At 32.1% G+C, this 18,191-nt stretch overlaps 5 protein-coding genes across 7 annotated transcripts; 2 read left to right on the top strand and 3 right to left on the bottom strand.

Annotated features, from left to right (window-relative positions):
• Positions 1 to 1,562: 1,562 nt before the first annotated feature.
• LOC101893991 (small ribosomal subunit protein uS14) lies at positions 1,563 to 2,557 on the bottom strand. Its single transcript, XM_005185351.4, has 3 exons — positions 2,399 to 2,557; positions 1,848 to 1,947; positions 1,563 to 1,778 (listed from the first exon to the last, which is right to left on the bottom strand). Exons 1-3 carry the CDS (start codon positions 2,458 to 2,460, stop codon positions 1,770 to 1,772), a joined length of 171 nt encoding a protein of 56 aa, XP_005185408.1. The 5' UTR covers positions 2,461 to 2,557; the 3' UTR covers positions 1,563 to 1,769.
• Positions 2,558 to 3,460: 903 nt separating this feature from the next.
• LOC101895207 (spindle and kinetochore-associated protein 1) lies at positions 3,461 to 4,683 on the top strand. Its single transcript, XM_005185358.4, has 2 exons — positions 3,461 to 4,089; positions 4,149 to 4,683. The coding sequence occupies exons 1-2, from the start codon at positions 3,518 to 3,520 to the stop codon at positions 4,474 to 4,476; spliced, it is 900 nt and encodes a 299-aa protein (XP_005185415.2). The 5' UTR covers positions 3,461 to 3,517; the 3' UTR covers positions 4,477 to 4,683.
• A 5-nt stretch (positions 4,684 to 4,688) lies between these two features.
• On the bottom strand, positions 4,689 to 8,398 carry LOC101895037 (testis-specific zinc finger protein topi). The gene is made up of 5 exons (XM_011294996.3): positions 7,765 to 8,398; positions 6,633 to 7,510; positions 6,059 to 6,420; positions 5,740 to 5,996; positions 4,689 to 5,680 (listed from the first exon to the last, which is right to left on the bottom strand). The coding sequence occupies exons 1-5, from the start codon at positions 8,183 to 8,185 to the stop codon at positions 4,980 to 4,982; spliced, it is 2,619 nt and encodes an 872-aa protein (XP_011293298.2). The 5' UTR covers positions 8,186 to 8,398; the 3' UTR covers positions 4,689 to 4,979.
• A 1,128-nt stretch (positions 8,399 to 9,526) lies between these two features.
• LOC101892800 (flavin reductase (NADPH)) lies at positions 9,527 to 11,053 on the top strand. Its single transcript, XM_005185342.4, has 3 exons — positions 9,527 to 9,657; positions 9,798 to 9,968; positions 10,023 to 11,053. Exons 2-3 carry the CDS (start codon positions 9,899 to 9,901, stop codon positions 10,562 to 10,564), a joined length of 612 nt encoding a protein of 203 aa, XP_005185399.2. The 5' UTR covers positions 9,527 to 9,657; positions 9,798 to 9,898; the 3' UTR covers positions 10,565 to 11,053.
• Positions 11,054 to 14,061: 3,008 nt separating this feature from the next.
• Positions 14,062 to 18,062, bottom strand: LOC101893085 (N-alpha-acetyltransferase 80). Of its 3 annotated transcripts, none has more exons than XM_011294993.3 (3): positions 17,835 to 18,062; positions 15,512 to 15,611; positions 14,062 to 15,369 (listed from the first exon to the last, which is right to left on the bottom strand). In XM_011294993.3, exons 2-3 carry the CDS (start codon positions 15,542 to 15,544, stop codon positions 14,866 to 14,868), a joined length of 537 nt encoding a protein of 178 aa, XP_011293295.1. In that variant the 5' UTR covers positions 15,545 to 15,611; positions 17,835 to 18,062; the 3' UTR covers positions 14,062 to 14,865. The 3 variants fall into 3 exon arrangements, with proteins under 3 accessions (XP_011293295.1, XP_005185404.1, XP_011293296.1); XM_005185347.4 differs by having other exon boundaries at positions 15,512 to 15,567; XM_011294994.3 differs by lacking the exon at positions 15,512 to 15,611 and having other exon boundaries at positions 17,835 to 18,060.
• Between the last annotated feature and the right edge of the window lie 129 nt (positions 18,063 to 18,191).

Genomic DNA, 18,191 nt, shown 5'->3' with positions numbered 1-18,191 from the left:
AATCTACATATAAGGAACCCGACAGGTTAAATTACGGCTGTAGGCCTATTCTGTAACATTTTAATAGCTTTACTCATTTTGTTTACAAAAAATTAATTAGTTTGTTCTTCTTTTGTTACAATAATAAACGAAATTTTAATGATAACTAGTGTAGTTGAAAGTGATAGAATAAGCCTACTGATTTTTGGACCAAAACGTTCAAAATAGCGAAAATCAGGAGATATTGTTACATGATGACCTCCATGTAACCAGTGATGAGGTTTTCTAATTATTTTTTTGACAAATATATCGATAAAATTAAAACTCACAATTATAAATGAAAAATATAAATTAAAGTTGTCATCACTGTCAATATCGGTTGGACTTACTTTATTTTGGTCGCTAACTTGCTGAAAATGTTAATTTTACCGATTTTTGACTTAGAGAATACCACTAGAGAAATTAATTTCCCAATAAGAGCTCGAAATGTCTAATTATACCTGATTTGATTTGAGCATGGTATCTAATATGGACAGAGAGACGGACATGGCTAAACCGCCACAGAATTGTACGCTGAGCTTAACACTTTACTTACCGTCCCCGTCGTCTATGTGTGACCTAGAACAGTGTATGGCCAAATATTCAATCCATATTATAAATTTTGATATTTCATCAACGAAATTAATTTTGAATTAAATTTTTGACTTCTTTTTTGTTTCTACACCATTTAATTTTTGAAAAATTACCTCCTCCATCATATGGAAAGGTTTTCATATTCAAAATCCAAAATATTAAGTTTCCATCCTGATCCGAAAACAATTCCGATGAAAACAAAAATAGTATCGTGCAATAAATGTTTATTGTGCCGTACGGATCTAGTTAAATCGGATACAGTCCTATTTTTCTCGAAACAGCAAACACATTCCCCTAAACAGAGTCAAAATTCCTACCAATTTTATCAAGCTTTAAAACGACTCGAGACCATCCCCTAATCTCAACACTGCTCCTATGGAGGATAAAATATTCATTTTACATATATAATAAATCACACCAAAAATAATTAATCCGATCCAATATGGCAAAAGTTGTTAGCCTAGTGATCAAATTTCGTTGCTCTGATAACACAGACTCAATGCCACAATTCGTTTTATTTGGTAATAGAGTACTCATATAACCAGTCTGTGCAACAAGTGTCGAATATGTCTTTACCATTAACAGGAAGTTACATTCATTTTTTTTTGTAAATATAAAGCTGGTTTCAACTGAATGAGAAAGGATGTCAACACCCAAGCAATAAAAACTAGATAACCAAGGTACATGCAACATCCACTGCAGCCTAACAAGTTGTTACTTGAAATATATTCCTAAATAAAATTTGTTGAAAGCAGAATCAATTTAATAAACACGAAATTAATTTCAAGTAATTGTGTTTCAATAAAAACCAATAAAACTATTTTTGCGAGGGAAATCAATCCATGTCCATGGGGTATCTTTTAAATGTTTTACGGCACATTGTTCTTTTGCTAATATAGTGTATTTTTCTAATTTTTATGGAGATGGTTAAGAAATTAAAAAAATTAAAATTGTTTTGAAATTCTTTTTTTATTGACTATTGGAAAATGGTTTTCCAACAATATGAGGAAAAATTAGTTATTTATAAAACCACCCCGCTGCCCATATTTAAAATGGTGACGCATTCCATTTGCTATATGCAACAAAAGTCCATAATACTTTCTAATGGTTGGGGTGTGGCGTTTCTCTTCATAGTATGGTCATCAAAAGAATCGGATTTAATCCAACTGCAATTAACAAATAAAGAAAGAATTAGTCAGCATGAATATCGAAAATAATGGGTAATATTCACTCACCTTCTTGAAGCCAATGTCGTTGGCGTATTCTCTGAAGCATTGACGGCAGATGTTCAAGCCATATTTGCGGATCAAACCATGACGGTTAGAGCAGGCACGGCTATAAAAAAGAAAAAAAGCAAATAGGAATATTTATTACACGTTCATTTTTGTATCCGTCAATAGGTATTGTAAATATGTCGTTATTGTTGTCCTTCCAATCACTAAATGAGATCCCCCGCATGGTATGGGGGACCTCTTAGCAATGGCAATTAGAAAATTCGTTGTAGCCACCCTTAATTAAGGAAAATGCAAAAGTTATTTGTACCACAAATTCCGAACTCAACCGGGGGCAAGCAGTTTGAACACAAAATTATATTCCAAATATTATGGATTCCATTGGTTGTGACATTTTGACTAAAAGCACATTGACTGTACAGCGTACACATCGCAACATAACCTCACTTTCTGGTTACCCTCACAAAAATGGAATTTTCTATAGATTTTTCCAAGGAAATCCATGATATTCCAACATTATTTTGCAGGATATTTAATAACGATTCCAAACTTACCAACATCTGGAGCCTTGGCCGTATTTACGAGGATGAGAGTACCAGAGATTAGCAAAACCCATGTTGGCTTTATCACGACGAGATGCAAAAGAAAGGAAATAGGGATACGTACGTTGATTTTCGACTTATCGGCATAAATCGATTACAATTTACAAGAAAATCGAACCATCGATTGTTATCGACTCTTTGGTGAGCACTGATTAGTGTTGTTAACACTACGTTTAAACATGACAAATAAAAACTTTCAAATCGTACAGTTCTTGAACTGAGCAAACAAAAGTTAAAAATTAAAATTAATCACAAATCGGTAATGACAACCTTTTTTTACATATTAACTCTATTTACGCACGACGAGTAGCATCTATTTTTGGAAAAGACGTTTTTGCGTAGTTAAATAGATTCTTTTTTTTTGGTGTAAACTTTTGTCTATTGATGAAGATTAACACATTGGAGTTAATACACCCACCGTGTGAACCAAAATAGAATGCGAAAATGTAGGCAAAAGTTTTTTTTTGCTGTTTGGAAACATTTTTGACTTTGAAGTATACTTATGTAGTATCTAGTGATGCCTTCCGTTAATATGTTCTTTCGACAACAGATTTAAAATAAATCCGGCCGTGAGATCTATTTTTGTATGGTAATTATTTTTATATAAATCCAGACTAAGCAATTAATTAGTCCTTATAATCGGGGTTAATCTGGATAAAATGTTGTATCTAAATACGATAATAAATACAATAAAAATCTGATCTCTATAGATCAAATCACAGGTCATGTGAAAAATCTTTTTGACGAGAAGTATTCACATACATACCCACAAAATTGCTGAAACAATCGTGAATGAAGACTCTAGTTACATTTTTACTACGACTATGAACGTAAAACTCAATACAATATGGCAATTATGCTGCAGTTTTTAATCGAAGAATTTTGTCGATTTTGTTGGCCCGTCAAAGTTTATTAGAATTATGATTGGAACGCTTTTTTACTTGATGTTATTTTGACAAATTCTGTCAATTTTCTGATTGCATTAATCGAAAGTCGACTTACCTAACCCTAACCCCGCCTAGCCTTTGGATTTGATTTGTGAAACAGTAGGAGTTCTAAATATATTCTACCATGGAAAACATTGAAACCCTTGAGGAATTTGTCCAACAAACCCAGCGTAAAATTGATCGCCTAAATGACTTTATTGCTTTAAGTCTGCGACAAAAAAATATAACGAAGGAGTTAAGGCAAATCATTGATAAAGCCGCAAACATTAAGGACACCTTGATATTAGCACACCAATCCATGCAGGAAGAGATGAAAAAAGTTCAAGAAGACTGTGAGAATGTAATGTCGGAAATGAGAAAAAAACAAATTGTAATCATGGATTATGTTATAAAGGAAAAACAACGCAAACTTAGGGAAGCCGAAGAGGAGCAAAAGAAAGTTCAATTGTTGCTTAGTTGTGGTAAAAGTGTTAAGAGTGTCGTTGGCGGTAGTGCTGTTAAGTCCTCGGCAGTTAAAAGACTTGGTACCGACATGGCTAGTTTAAATTTAAATCACGTAGGCGGAATAACGCCAAGATTGAAGATCAGCGACTACAAAAACTCACCACTGGTCAAGAAGAAAATTGCTCCCATTCCTATATTATTTGCGGAATTTGATGTACATATTACCCAGCAGCAATTCGATAAAATACCTAAGTATGTATTACTATAACATATCTATTTGAAACATAATTAAAAACAAATTTACATTACAGATACATGTGTGGCCGTGAAACTGTGGACCAATTAAACGGATTTTTGGAATCTGTAATTATACCATGCTTTAACGAAAAATACCAACTGATACACAAACAACGCAATATTTTACGCAGCAACGATTTGGAATTGTGGAAAATGTACAATGAACAGGCCAGTTATTTGCCAGGCAAATATTTCATAACACCTGGAGATATTGGCCGACATCAGAATAAAATGTTGGATAAGAAAACTCAAAATCGTTTAACAATGCTCCGACATATTGGCATACTTCAGGAACAACGCGTCAAGCAGACCGTATGTTATGTTTGGTCACATAATGGTTGAGGTCACACAAGTTGGTGTTTTCGTACCTCATAAACATAAAAGCAAAATGTAAAACTTGATTGTATAGGCAATATTTCAATATAATTGTAAAATGCAAATATATTTTTGTATGGAGCCATGATGCTCTTTAACATACATGTATCGTACTACGATAAAGATATAGTGTTTAAAATATATGTTTTTTGTTAATTTATTAAAATTTTAATATATATCCTTTAATTTTACAAAATTTTATTGTTTTGTTTTATTTATCGTTCTGGTACCCCTCGACGAATGAAAATATTTGATTCATATTTAATCTAAAGATAAACCTTTTGTTCTAGTGCATAGATTCCAGTGCAAGACATAAATGGCTAACTCCATTTTCATGTAAACAAGTATTTATTTTTAAAAATAACAAAATTCAAAAAATTATGATGCTAATGGCAATAAAACTAATTCAACACACAGGTAAATAAAAAATCAATACAAGAAGGTTTAAGGAAATATTATAATTATAAAAATTATTTTGTTGTAGTTGTTAGTACATCATCCCCATCAATATCAAATATTAAGGACTCAATCATAGATTTTGGAAATGGAACATTACCAATCATTACAATATCATCCATTTCGTGGTTCCTAACATTGTTACTGGTTGATGGATACGAAACTTCTGAATTGCTGTGGGATATTTCCGATGCAATATCACCAGTTAAATAATTATCAGTTAGACTAAAACATTTCTTTTCTGAAACTCGGTCAGAACCAAGTAATTGATCCGATTTGTTACCTCCATTAGTCTGTGCTTTTGCCGCTGCTGCCTCTAATTGTAATTTCTGCATTTGCATCATTAGTCGGGCATTGGCATCCAAATGTGAATGTCTAGCTCTCATATGTTTGTCACGATCACCACGTTGTCGAAAGTTTTTGGTACAAAAGAGGCAACCAAAAGGCTTTTCACCCGTATGTATACGTTGGTGGTTTTTGAGAGCATCTGCTCGATAGAATCGCTTGCCACAATCTTCACATTCATAACGACGTTCACCACGGTGTATGAGACGATGCTGATAGAAAACCGAACCAGTCAAGAAACGTTTTCCACACACCTGACAGTGATATGGACGTTCACCCGTATGACACTTGCGTATGTGATCATTCAAATCCGGTCGTATTGTAAATTTTCGACTACAACCTGGCTCTTTACATGCAAATGGTTTTACTCCTAGGTAAAGCAATTATTAAAAAATGTATTTCATTCATTCTATTTAAATTACACATTACCTTGATGGAATCTCAGATGCTGACCCAAATGACTAGACTGAGTGTAGGATTTTCCGCAAATGTCACATAAGTATAAACGATTCCTATTTGGATTGACAGAACCTTCTTTATCTTTCCTATACTTTTTATAGTGATTGTCCTCGTAGTGGGCCAAACAATCTTGCACATTTTCCGAAACATGGTCACAATATTCGCAGGGTAATTGTAAAATGCCCAAACGGTTGTTCATGCGCGGAAAGAAATGATAAAGTGTGTAACTGAAAAAGAAAACAACAAAACAGTATTTACTGCAAACATAGGACTACCAAAATGTATCTACCGATGTTCATGCAATAGATCCAGTGACGGGAATTTATTTTCGCAGACATTACAAACAAAATATCGCTGCACAGTTACTTCATGTAATTTTGTATTTTCTCTCATAAAGACACATTCCGTTTGCCAATGATTTGTAATTTCTTTAGAAGTTTTTACGCATATATCACACGAGAAACATTCGAATCGCCTTTCGGGTATGTGACAAACTGTGTGCACAAACAAATAGGAAACATCCGAAAACACAAAGTCACAGAATTCACACTGAAGAATGCATGTTAAAATAACCATTTTCAACAACTTCGGAGTTTTGTCATCCGCTGTAGTATCTTTCTGTATGTTTGAGTTCATGCTATCGTTTTTGGCCTGTAAAAAAAGTTTGATTACAGTTTGATAACTTTCATTTCAAAAACTGTAGACGGGCAAAAAATATTAAAAAAAATAATAAATGAATTTGTGCCCATTGAGAATCTAATATTTTAATTCAAATCAGTTTGATTTGATCTTCTTGCTTAATAGGAGATATATAATATATAAATTGTTATAATACGTTCATTTATATCAGTAACTATACTCACCTCATTAATTAAAAACTCTAAGGCATCATCGATGTACATTTCAATGGATATATCTGAACAAGTATCCAATTCTTTTTCATCCATCCATGTACTGGGAAAATGTGCAAACAAATGTTCACATGCGCTGCTATGTTCAAAAAATATTCTGCCACAAAGGGTACATTTTATTACCAATCTAAGACTGCTGGTACTTGCTGTTGTAGCAACAGCCTGCGATGCAAACGATTTGCCAGAATATTTAGTTGAACTGGTTGGTATCAAATCCATTGCATGTTTTTCCATATGGCGCAAGAGACCCGAAGAATGTACAAATGATCTCTCGCACAGCGTACACTCATGGGGTCCATCCGATTTCTTGGCGTCGCTTGAACCCGAAATGGTTGATGATGACGATGTATTTACTGTATCACTAATATCGGTGTTACTATTGTTATTGCTGTTTTTGGAACTAACGTTTTTAAATGAAGAGTTTGTCGCAACATCATATTTCAGCTCATGTTTAAGAAATCGTCTTAAACGAATTTGATTTTCATTTATTAGTCGTATAGAAGCCGGATTTGTAGGTAATATTGGTTCTTTTCTAACAAGGTTTTTCGTAATATTGGAAGGTGCAGTAAACGAAGTTGGTTGATCAATTTTGTTTACAGCTGCATAATTTTCGTCCTGTACAATGGGAGACACCATAGATGGGTTTTGCGCAGATGACGAAAGATTCGATGGTGTGTCAAGAGAAGGTTGCATTTGATTGTTGCTAACAAAGTCGTCGCAAACATGCGTTTGGAATCCGATTTCATCAAACAAAACGTGGCATTGCATGCACTTGACATAACCGCCTGTCGATGAGGATGGTAAAGGTTGATACAAATATATGGAGCCAACTGTAAGATAGAAAGAAATATAAAATATATATTAAAAACTGAACAAAACGAAATTTTTGAATGTTTTGCCAGAGTATTTTTACTGATTCCAAGAAAGAATTCATCTGAAAGTCAATGAAAATATCCCTATCATATGGCCACTTGTTTGCTTTCAGGCGAAATTTGGAAAAACACGTACTTATGGAAAACAAATTGAAAAACTCAGAAAAAATATACATAATTTTCCTACACGGACAATGATGAATTTTTCTTACCTTGTGATGCCTTCGACAAATCCAAAGCCTCTTGAGAGCATTCCTCCAATAGTATTTCATCTACATTTTTAGCTGTCGAGTTTTGAGTAAACATTTCTCCGTCCCCTTTCGGATAACTCAAATCAACAATTTCCGATTTCACGTCAAACGATTGCCCTGAATCATTAATTTTCGAAATGAAATCAATGCTTGTATCCATTCTCGTGGTGGGTATATCACAGGCCTGATTAACATCAATGCCTAGGTCTGAACTCAAAAATGGATTAATCTCACAGTTGGGAAACATGTCATTTATGTTCATTTCGTTATTGGACGTTCTTTCATTATAATCAGAATTAAATAGTTTGAATTGATTAGCAAAAAACTGCTCCGATAGCCAGGCGCACTCGGATCCAGGAAATGCTTCATCATTGGCGTCCATGATGGATGAGATGCGTCGACAATTGACGATGGTTGCTTTTTGAATTGAATGGTTTTTCCTTCTCGGAAAATGCAAATAGAAACATTTAAATTTGACAACGGCATCAAAGCCAACTGTTCCGTTATAGTTGTGGAAACTTTAATTTTGGCATGTGTCAATTGTCACATTATATTTTGTTTACAAGGCCCAAATCACATGGGTAAGTTGGAGTTTTAGGAGGAAAGAAAATGTGACATTTACTCTTGCATAGTGAAAAAGAGAGAGTGACAGATAACTACTTTCTTTCCCATAAAACTTAAAGCTGTTACAGAGTTCGAAAAATATGGGCAAATTTAAGATAACACGAAAAAGTGAAGGATTATGCTCATTATTTGTAAGAAATATATATTGAAACTATACACATCCATGAGGTTCTTGTTTTATTGATAACATTTGACTCCTAAAAACATTTCAATGCGCCAAAACAGATCAACGCCCTAATCAACTTCATTTTTTTTACTTACGTCTTCGAAATTAAAATTATTGTTAGCTGTTGTTATTTTTAAAGGATCTAAATGAAATCAAGGTAGGGCACTGAATCTAATTAATTTTATTTTTTTATTTGCCTGGCTTAACATGTCAAATTAATTTGTACAGGTATGTGTTCTTTTCAATCGTATGGAAATTTTTGAAAAATCGAATCGAATTCAGTTGCAATCAAAATGAGTATCACAACGTATGTATAGGAAAAATTACACTTTTTGCAGCGACATAAAACTTTAGAGAAATATAGAACATAATATTAAAAGTATTATAGACCTTTTATTCAATTTTCGCATTTTTTGTTTATATATTCAATATCAATGCAACAAGTTTTTTTTTGTTTATTTGATAATAAAAAACTTGTAATCGTTTTGATAGTAATTCTGAAAAAAATGTCCAACTTAGTTCCAACTTAATTGTACGATTAGCCTATATATTTTAAAATTTCGTAAATCGCGAACAAAATAAAGTTTGATACAAATGCGGTCGGGCATTGCTCTCGACAACATTTTTCTGTTGTATAACCTGCAAGAATCTACTAGTTTTGAAGTTTTTTCGCTATCATAAAAGGAAAATGGGTTATCAGTAGTGGGATTCTCTAATTTTTTGAGTTATCGATAAAAATCGGTAGCTTTGAAACCTAAAAGTTTGCTATACAAAATAAGTTAAAGATGACAACATTGGTTTCAATCGGTATATCTTAGCGACTACTTTGATTTCATCGCTAACTTACCGACAAATTTCGTTAATTACCGAAATTATAAGCATATTCATTTTACCGACTTTTTCGGTAATTTTCATTAAATTTAATATGTGGCCAACTGCCTATAAAAATAAAAGAATTTATGTTAAACTTGGCAACCCTCTTTTACTTGTATTTCATTAAAAATTCTCAGTCTCAATTCATTCATTCCCCTGAGTTGGTGAAGACAAGTGCTGGCCGGTTTTCGGTATTTTTTTTTTTGTTTGCCTAATAAGTTTAATAAATAATAAAGCTTTTGTTTACATTGTTCTTTTCCGCCATTTCCACATTAATAGCCACGCATAAAAATTGTTTGTATTTGACAGTTAATTTATTGTTTGCTTTCAGATAAGTATCAAGAACTTTTGCACTCGAAACTGCAAGTGATTGACAAATAAAGGAGTTTTAACATAGTGTTCAACAAATTCACACGCACACATACTAACATTATGCAACTTGCAATAATAGGTGGTACCGGAATGACCGGCCAATGTGTTGTTGATTATGCAGTTGAAAAAGGCAAGTCATAACAGTAATGTAAAAAATTGGATATTAACTGATTTTCCAATTTAGGTCATCAAGTACGAGTTCTTTACAGAACTGAAAATACTGTGCCCGATCGCTTCAAAAAATCGGACAAAATAAAACTGGTACAGGGCAATGTTCTAAATTTTGATGATTGCGAAAAAGTCGTTGATGGTGTAGATGGTGTTTGCATCATTTTGGGGACCCGTAATAAGTTAGAGGCTACCACCGAAATGTCAACGGGAACAGCAAATCTTATAAAAGCCATGAAGTCGAAGAATGTCAAACGTTTTTCGATCGTTATGTCCTCATTTTTATTCCGGCCAGTTGCTGAAGTGCCGGCAATGTTTCACCGTTTAAACGACGAGCACAAACGTATGTTGGAGCTAACAAAATCCTCAGATTTGGATTATATTGCAGTTTTACCACCTCATATTGCTGACGAACCGTCAAGCGAATACACTGTCTTGCATGACGAGGCTCCCGGACGTCTAGTTTCCAAATTTGATTTGGCCAAGTTTATAGTCGATTCTTTGGAACAACCAGAACACTATCAGCAAGTATGCGGCATAGCCAAAAAGCTCGATTGAAATATCAGAAATTTAAATCGATTTAAAATGGTGGTTATAAAGAAGATTCTATTCCTCGCCTGTAACTATTACAGACATTTTTGTGTATTGCAATTAAATGCCCTAGTCTCACCTATGTAAATTATTTCGCATTTGAAATCTAAACTATTTGGGTAACGTGACAGTAATACCATACACATACACACACACACACCATAACATTTCTAATGTGCCTTTCTATTCAAAAAACAATCTATACAACATGTGGTCGTTTGGCATTTTTATTACTGCATTTAATTTAGTATTCCAACGTAGTATTTATTATAGTTCCGCAATGGAAATTCTTAATTGGACAAATGTGCTAGGGTATAATGATTTTTTTTGGCTATATATGCAGCTTTATTGTTAAGTATCTATATTTTTCATGGAAATATGAAATTTATTGTATTGAATATCGAATAAATAATAAAAATTATACAGATAAAATCGTGACATCAAAGTGACTGAGAATGGTGTAATTGCATTTTCACTGAATTCTTCTGAATAAAACCAATTCTTATTTTGCTTTCATTTCACTGAATATAAATGAAAAATATATATTGTTTGTATACATATACATGATGTACTGACAGGTATGAACATATGGACCCAGGATGTGATTCTATGAAATTTTTCAAGTCATTTTGTTCCAAATTGTTCGTTCCTCATGTTGCAAACAAATAAACGAAGATATATAGCAAGTTAAAAAGCAGTACATTTGGAACGAATTTGGAAATTTTCAAAGTATAAAATCCGTTAAAAATTCTGTTAAAATAGCCGTTATAGTGGGGTCTATACGACGTGGACTTACATAGGCATTGGTTATCATAAGCCATAACTATATTCAAATTCGAAACTTGAAATAAACGATGAATATCATAATACCGTATATAGGAAGGTACCGTTATATCGGAGCTATACCTGGACCTGCATAGGCAATTTTCTGTTAGCCTTCTATCTCAATTCGTTCGAAAGATAGCGTTATTACAACAGACATGAGTAATTCGAGGAGTTACAAACGGAATGACAAAGTTAATATACCCTCCATAGTATGGTGGAGGGTATAAAAGTATACAATATTTATGCATCAATTTAAAGTCTACTTTTAGTCACAACATAAAATTAAAAAAAATCGTGGTGGCTACATCATAAATTTATCTTAAATTATATGGGCCTAAAACTATGCTTCAAATTACATTTAAATTATTTTTGGACAGGACAGATAAATGTTCTGAGGTGCGTTTTACTAATTTTCGTTCAAATTTGGCTAAGACTACTACTTAAGACTACTACTTATCAAAATAATTTAACTAAACTATTTAATTTTTGAGTTTCAGCTTTGTTAATACGAAGATCATATGTTTATGATTTTATGTGTTTATTTCTCTTTGATGATCGGAAGGTTTACTTAAATATAAATTGTTTATATATATATTAAGATTTATTACCCACTTCAATAATTACACGATGTAGTGTATAGTTTGGTCAAATCATTTCACTTGTTTATCTTATCTTAATTTATTCTACGACTCGACTTATCTTTGCCAAACTATGGTAATCAGTAATTTGTTGGCCCATCAACCAGGATTTGTAATTGCTATTTAAGGAATTTAGAAAAGTGATAAGATTCTTGACATGGCAGGCACTTTCATTAATCTTTCCCATATGGAACATTGCCTAAAACACATTGGCGTATAAAGGCATTACCCAAATCACTCAAGTCTCCCCTTGCTGCGCAGTCAACCCACAGGTACAATAAATATATTTTCTTGCTACGCCAAAGGTAGATTGTTATTTAATTTTAACAAACGAATCGAATTCTATCTATAATTTTTACGTAGCAACAACTATACAAATAAAATGAAAAATAATATCTATTTTTAATTTTCTTTATATATTTATTTTTTATTTTACTTTCATTTGCCGTCATTTCAAACACAATCTTGTGTGTTTTGTTGTTTGTTTATGTCTATGATGAAAAAAAGCACGAGATGGGCGTTTCGGTCTTTCTTCCTTTTTTTGTGTAAAATTTTTGTATTTACAATATAACACTGAGGATCCACATACATACGTATATACATACAGTTTCTTCGTAGACAGATGGATGTGCCTTTTTAAATATCATGAACTTGAACTTGGCAATAAAAACTGTGTAAAAAAGCCAACGACATGTACAGTGTGGGCATCCAAGAGTGTTAGAATTCTAAATATTTCAAATGTTTTGAAAAAGTTGGCATTATCAACCCAAGCCATAGCATGTTTTGTAGACAATTTGTTAATGGGATGCTAATCAAAATCATTTCAAATGCTTTTGACTAATTTCTCTCTGCATTTGCCATTTTAAAATTTGACGATGTACTTAAAAGAGGAAGTGTTTTCATCATTTTGAAAATATATGTTCATCATTTATTTATGTTTTTAAATATCTACATACATGCATATATAAATATGTGTGTGCCTAGAAGAGGAAAGCTTTTCTAGATATAGGTATAAACTATTTTTACAAAATATATTGTTGCTTATTTAGGTAATGCGGAAGTTTAGACTAGATATGCAGCATATGACTATATTATTTATAATAATTGTTTACACAGCAAAACTGTTATTACTTAAGACCAACAGTTTGCTACAGAACTACTGGAAGAGCTATAATGTTCTTATTAATTGAATTTCATTATGTATATTCAGATATGCATCACAAGCACATGTATTTAATAAAAAAATATAATTTCAACTTTAAATTTTAGTCATTATTTGCTCAGCAATGTTCATTTCTCAACCTTCTTTTAAAATGACGAAACTCTTACTCATATCTCCAATCACAAATTGACCAAAACAGATGATTGTTTACTTTCCTTTGCTGGAATTTATTTATTTATTTAAAAGATCTGTTATTCCAACCGTTACTTCTTTTAAAATATCACATCATTTCTTCCATTAACTTTACAAAAGCCTGTACAAAAATATACATAATTTTCATCGCTTCGTAAGTAAATACATCAATCCAATTTATTTTAAATATATATTGTGTATGTTTCTTTTGCCGTACACTTACGGGGAAAGTTTATGGAAAAGAAAACAGAGTTCTATAGGAAAAAAGGGAGTTGTGAGAGATAAATCTCACTTTTTCCTTGTCTCTTTCCGAAAAAATCCAATTTAATTTTCGCACAATTTACGCCTTTATTTACCGAGCTTGTAGGCGTTGAATCGAATTCAAGTTCTTCCAATTCAATTAGGTTTCTCTCAATTTTGAAAACTTAAATTCGGTTTAATCAAGAATGTTCTAAACACTACTCTTGATTTTTGTAAAATAATTTCGTTTAAATTAGTAACTGATTTTGTCATTTTATACGTATCTTTGTTTTATTCTTTTAATATTTGGAATCATTCATTTTTTAATTATTATTATTCAATTTGATTTGATCCTCAATTATTTTGTTTTGAATCTATGATGGTTTTAAAAATCAGAATCAATCAAATTATCTGAGCAAACATGTTGCAGTTTTTATTTACTGCTTAAAAATAATCACAGTAAACCAGCTATGGACTTAAATGTAAATAAATATCATACATATAGAACTTTTGCAAACAATACGTATTTTTAAATATTACATATATTATATTTAATTGTATTTTCCTTTTTACATATGTTTCATATATTCGAAGGTATTTAAACTTATTTTTATACACAATTTCTTAATTATAATTGTTACAAGAAGAAAATCTGCATAAAGCCGAAATTACCATGATTTTGGTTATTTAAGTTTAAAAACTATTTGGTAACATTTTAAACTTCAAAACTAAAATCATTGCAAATGAAATACTCCAAGAGAAATACACTTGAAAAGTTCATAATCAAACAATAAACAGTAATAAAGACAAAATATACAAAGTAATAATGTGATTCTTTATAAGAAATGGAAATGTGAATAAAAACTTAAATAGAAAATGGCAATTGCGTTTATTGTAATAAAGCAGTAGTTATGATTGTTGTGTTTACACTAAAATAACTATTTTTATTATCATTGTTGTTGCTGTGTTGTTTTCTTTTTTTATCCTTAAGTTCGTTTTTTGCTTTGGACTCTGTACTTTTTGTTATTAAATAATAGCTCTAATGTTTCCCTTTATCTATGCGTTGTAGTAATCTTTTGTTTTCCTTGCCTTTTTGAGGTGATTCCTTTGTCTATTCTGTATTTCATAGAAATTTAAACACTTACTGCAACCGTATTCGTTGTTGGGTTATTTACCTTTCGATTTGTATGTATTCCTGTTTCGATTGTTGCCTATAAAACTTTCTTCATGTATTTCTTTTTGGCTGTCTGCAGACTGGGCAATTCACAATGTCGGGGACCATACATTGAGATTGGAGCACAGTATTCATAGCCTATTCTTTGGTAGAAACCTTCTTGATCAATTGTTGACAAATATAATACTTTTAAATCTAATACAACACGACAATAATCTTCGGCAAATTTCATTATTAATTTACCAAAACCTTGGCCGCGGCAACTCTTGTCCACTACGACCGATTCAATAAAGCAGGATTTACTTTTCGATGGTATTGGACTAAGCTTGCAGTGGGCAATTACTCGGCTGAGACCTTCTGTGGTTAAAACCAAACTGCAGGGCAATGTATCACATGATGCTTCCAAGGAACGCATGCGCGCTGTTTCACTTCGTGGCCATTCGGAATTGATGAGGGCGCAGGTATCCTTCATTAGCTCGGGATATTGATGTATTGGCACCACATTGAAAGGACTGCCGGATTCATTAAACGGTGGGAGACCCTTAAGATATATATACCAAAAGAATATTTGTTAAATAAATTTATATGGACTGGAAATAATTTTTTTAATTTTTACTACTATGATGCTATTTCAATTTTGAAACTACCTACTACATTTTTTAAATGAAATTTCGAAGATATACCTCATAATATGGTTCCGGTTTTATATAGCGCATACCAACTAAAGCCACTACAAATACTGAAGACAATGTTTAATGTAGTAATACAATTTCTTAAGGTGCTCTAAAAAATTAAAAGAATTTTATTTATTTTTTGGTAATAATGCTTTGCTTTGGAATATGGTACATTTATCCACTTTTTAAGACATAAATGGAGAAAAGAAAAACACCACATGTTTTAACTAGCAATATGTACGACACCATTATAATTCACATGTATAATGAATTTAAGAAACATCTCGAAAATAAATGAAAATCAGGGCAAACGCGTTTATAAAGAAAAAGTTGTATAATATTGTAACACGAGTTACATTGGAATCCCTAAAATAAATAACAAATAACATAATAATGAACATTTTTCAATAATTTCAAATCATTGGGATTCGTCAAGATGCTTAACAACTACACAATTCTTCTATATTCACAACATAATGATGCGGTAGAATGTTGCTATATACCACTGATCAATATATCGACATAAAAGGGAAAACTGTTATATTTTTTCAATAAAAGTACGTTTAGTTTTACGGAATCCACTCGATCTCAAATGTTAATACCATAACGTATACGATAAATAAAACCACGGGATTTATGAAAATGTTTTATACGCTGACGTATACGCTATGAAACTGAAATTTGAATTCGAAAGGGTTTAGTAGCCTAATCGTGCTTTTTAAAGCGGAGGGTAATTTTGTTTTCTTATAGGTATGGTCCATTTCAACCGCTGTGCTGTGTCAATCCCAACAGGTGCGCTTCTTCTTGGTCATTATCCCCATTCGATTATGGGGCTCGGTCACAATCCCCAGAAAGTTGCGGACATAATCCACTTATGCTCAAATTGGGTGTGCAAAAAAATTAATTAATAATTAATATAATAATTAATTATTTTTGTAAATAGTCCATACAGCAAACGGTCATACTGCCTAAGGGGATTATGTAGGGATAGTTAAAGAAATCCGTTCACTTATTTCACAGTCTTATATATGTTGTTATTCTTATTTCTTTTTTTTTTTCTTTACTCAATTCATTCTTAATACTAAATTAATAGTATTATTATTAAATGTCAACCTTTTGTAAATTTTCTCAACTGACTGAAGCATTATAAAATTAAAATATATAATATATAGCTTATATATGCCACATTTTGTGGTGATGCTATCGGTACGAGAAAACTAATCTAAGTTGGCAGGAATATTAAGATTGCAAAGTTTGCAGAAAATCAGAAAATTATTTCAAATTTTATGTGTTTATATGATTATTTAAAATATTGACATTTGTGGAATAATACAAGGAATTGTATATTGACCATTTTCGCGCTTAATTTATTGTAAATATTAAGTCAAAATCACTATCTACGATAGAATTGATGTTTTGGAGTGGACCGTATTGGTCATCTTCGAACTTAATCTAATAAATCTATCGAATATATATTCCCACTTCTTTTTGTATCCATAAGCCTGAAGTTAACATATAAGCAAACAATTTTGAATTTTACTGGTGCAATAAATTACTTGTACGCACACAGTGCTACAAATAAATTCTTTAAAGATACAAATATGTCCATCGGTCTCTATCGGCATTTGTTTAGATAACATTTTTCATGTGCGTATTAATAGAAACCAATATAAACAACACCCAATCGACTGCTAACAACCACTTGTTTTCTTGGTTGCTTTCATAGATTTGCACAAGATTTTTTTCCATGAGTCCAAATGTGTTATTCGCACACGATGAAGTGAAAACAAAACATTGGCACGCATAAAGTCAACTCATGTCAATTTCGAGGCGACTGACTAGCAGTCTAACAACATGGAGATAAATCAAGGTTAATAGATGCTAAATTGTATTGTGTGCGGATGCGAGGACGGGCATATCTTTTGCCAATGGCTTGCTATTTATGGAATGTTTGATTCAGTCATGTAGAAATGACTGGCAATATACTGGAAATCGCAATGGCTAATACATATTGCATAAGATGTAAGCTCAACACGACAAACAATGGATATTACAAAGTGGGGATTTGCCATGTTTTTAACGTGAACAGACAAAGCACAGACAATTTTTTTTTTTTGGGCAAGGGTTTACATTCGAATCCTAAAATTTGTAATTTACACTGACATGAATCACACAGAAATTGCTTCAGGGGTCTTTATTAAATATCTCACACGGATAATTATTCACATTAAAAAATAACACAGCTTATTTTCCAATTATGAAATGTTACGGCCCCAATTATTATCGATTATTTCCACATTCACAAACCATATAAAATGATTTTAATTATTACCATAATTTCGGTTCTACGTTGTTTTTCTTCCTGAGAAATGCCGCCACGATGCAAAGCACAGAACGAACTGAGACTAAAAAATCCACCAATTTTTATATTTTCCCAAGAAAATGTAGAAAATTGAAAAATAACAAAGGAAAACACAACACACAAAACAAAATTTATTTTTTATTCTCTTCCTCGTCTTGTTTGTTGTTGTTATTATTTGTTTGTTTTTTTTTTGTTTGGTTGGAGATGATAGAAGTCAAAAACGGCGCCACTCGTAGTATAATATGACGTCGTCATGCCACCGGCAGTCCAATTGAATGCCGCTTGTATTATACACGTCAATTAAGAAAAAAGGTGAAAAGAACCCAA

This window comes from Musca domestica, unplaced genomic scaffold, assembly GCF_030504385.1.
Source record: "Musca domestica strain aabys unplaced genomic scaffold, Musca_domestica.polishedcontigs.V.1.1 1, whole genome shotgun sequence".
Lineage (NCBI taxonomy): Eukaryota > Metazoa > Arthropoda > Insecta > Diptera > Muscidae > Musca > Musca domestica.
Note: the sequence above shows the minus strand (reverse complement) of the source record. Positions and strands in the feature narration are given on the sequence as shown.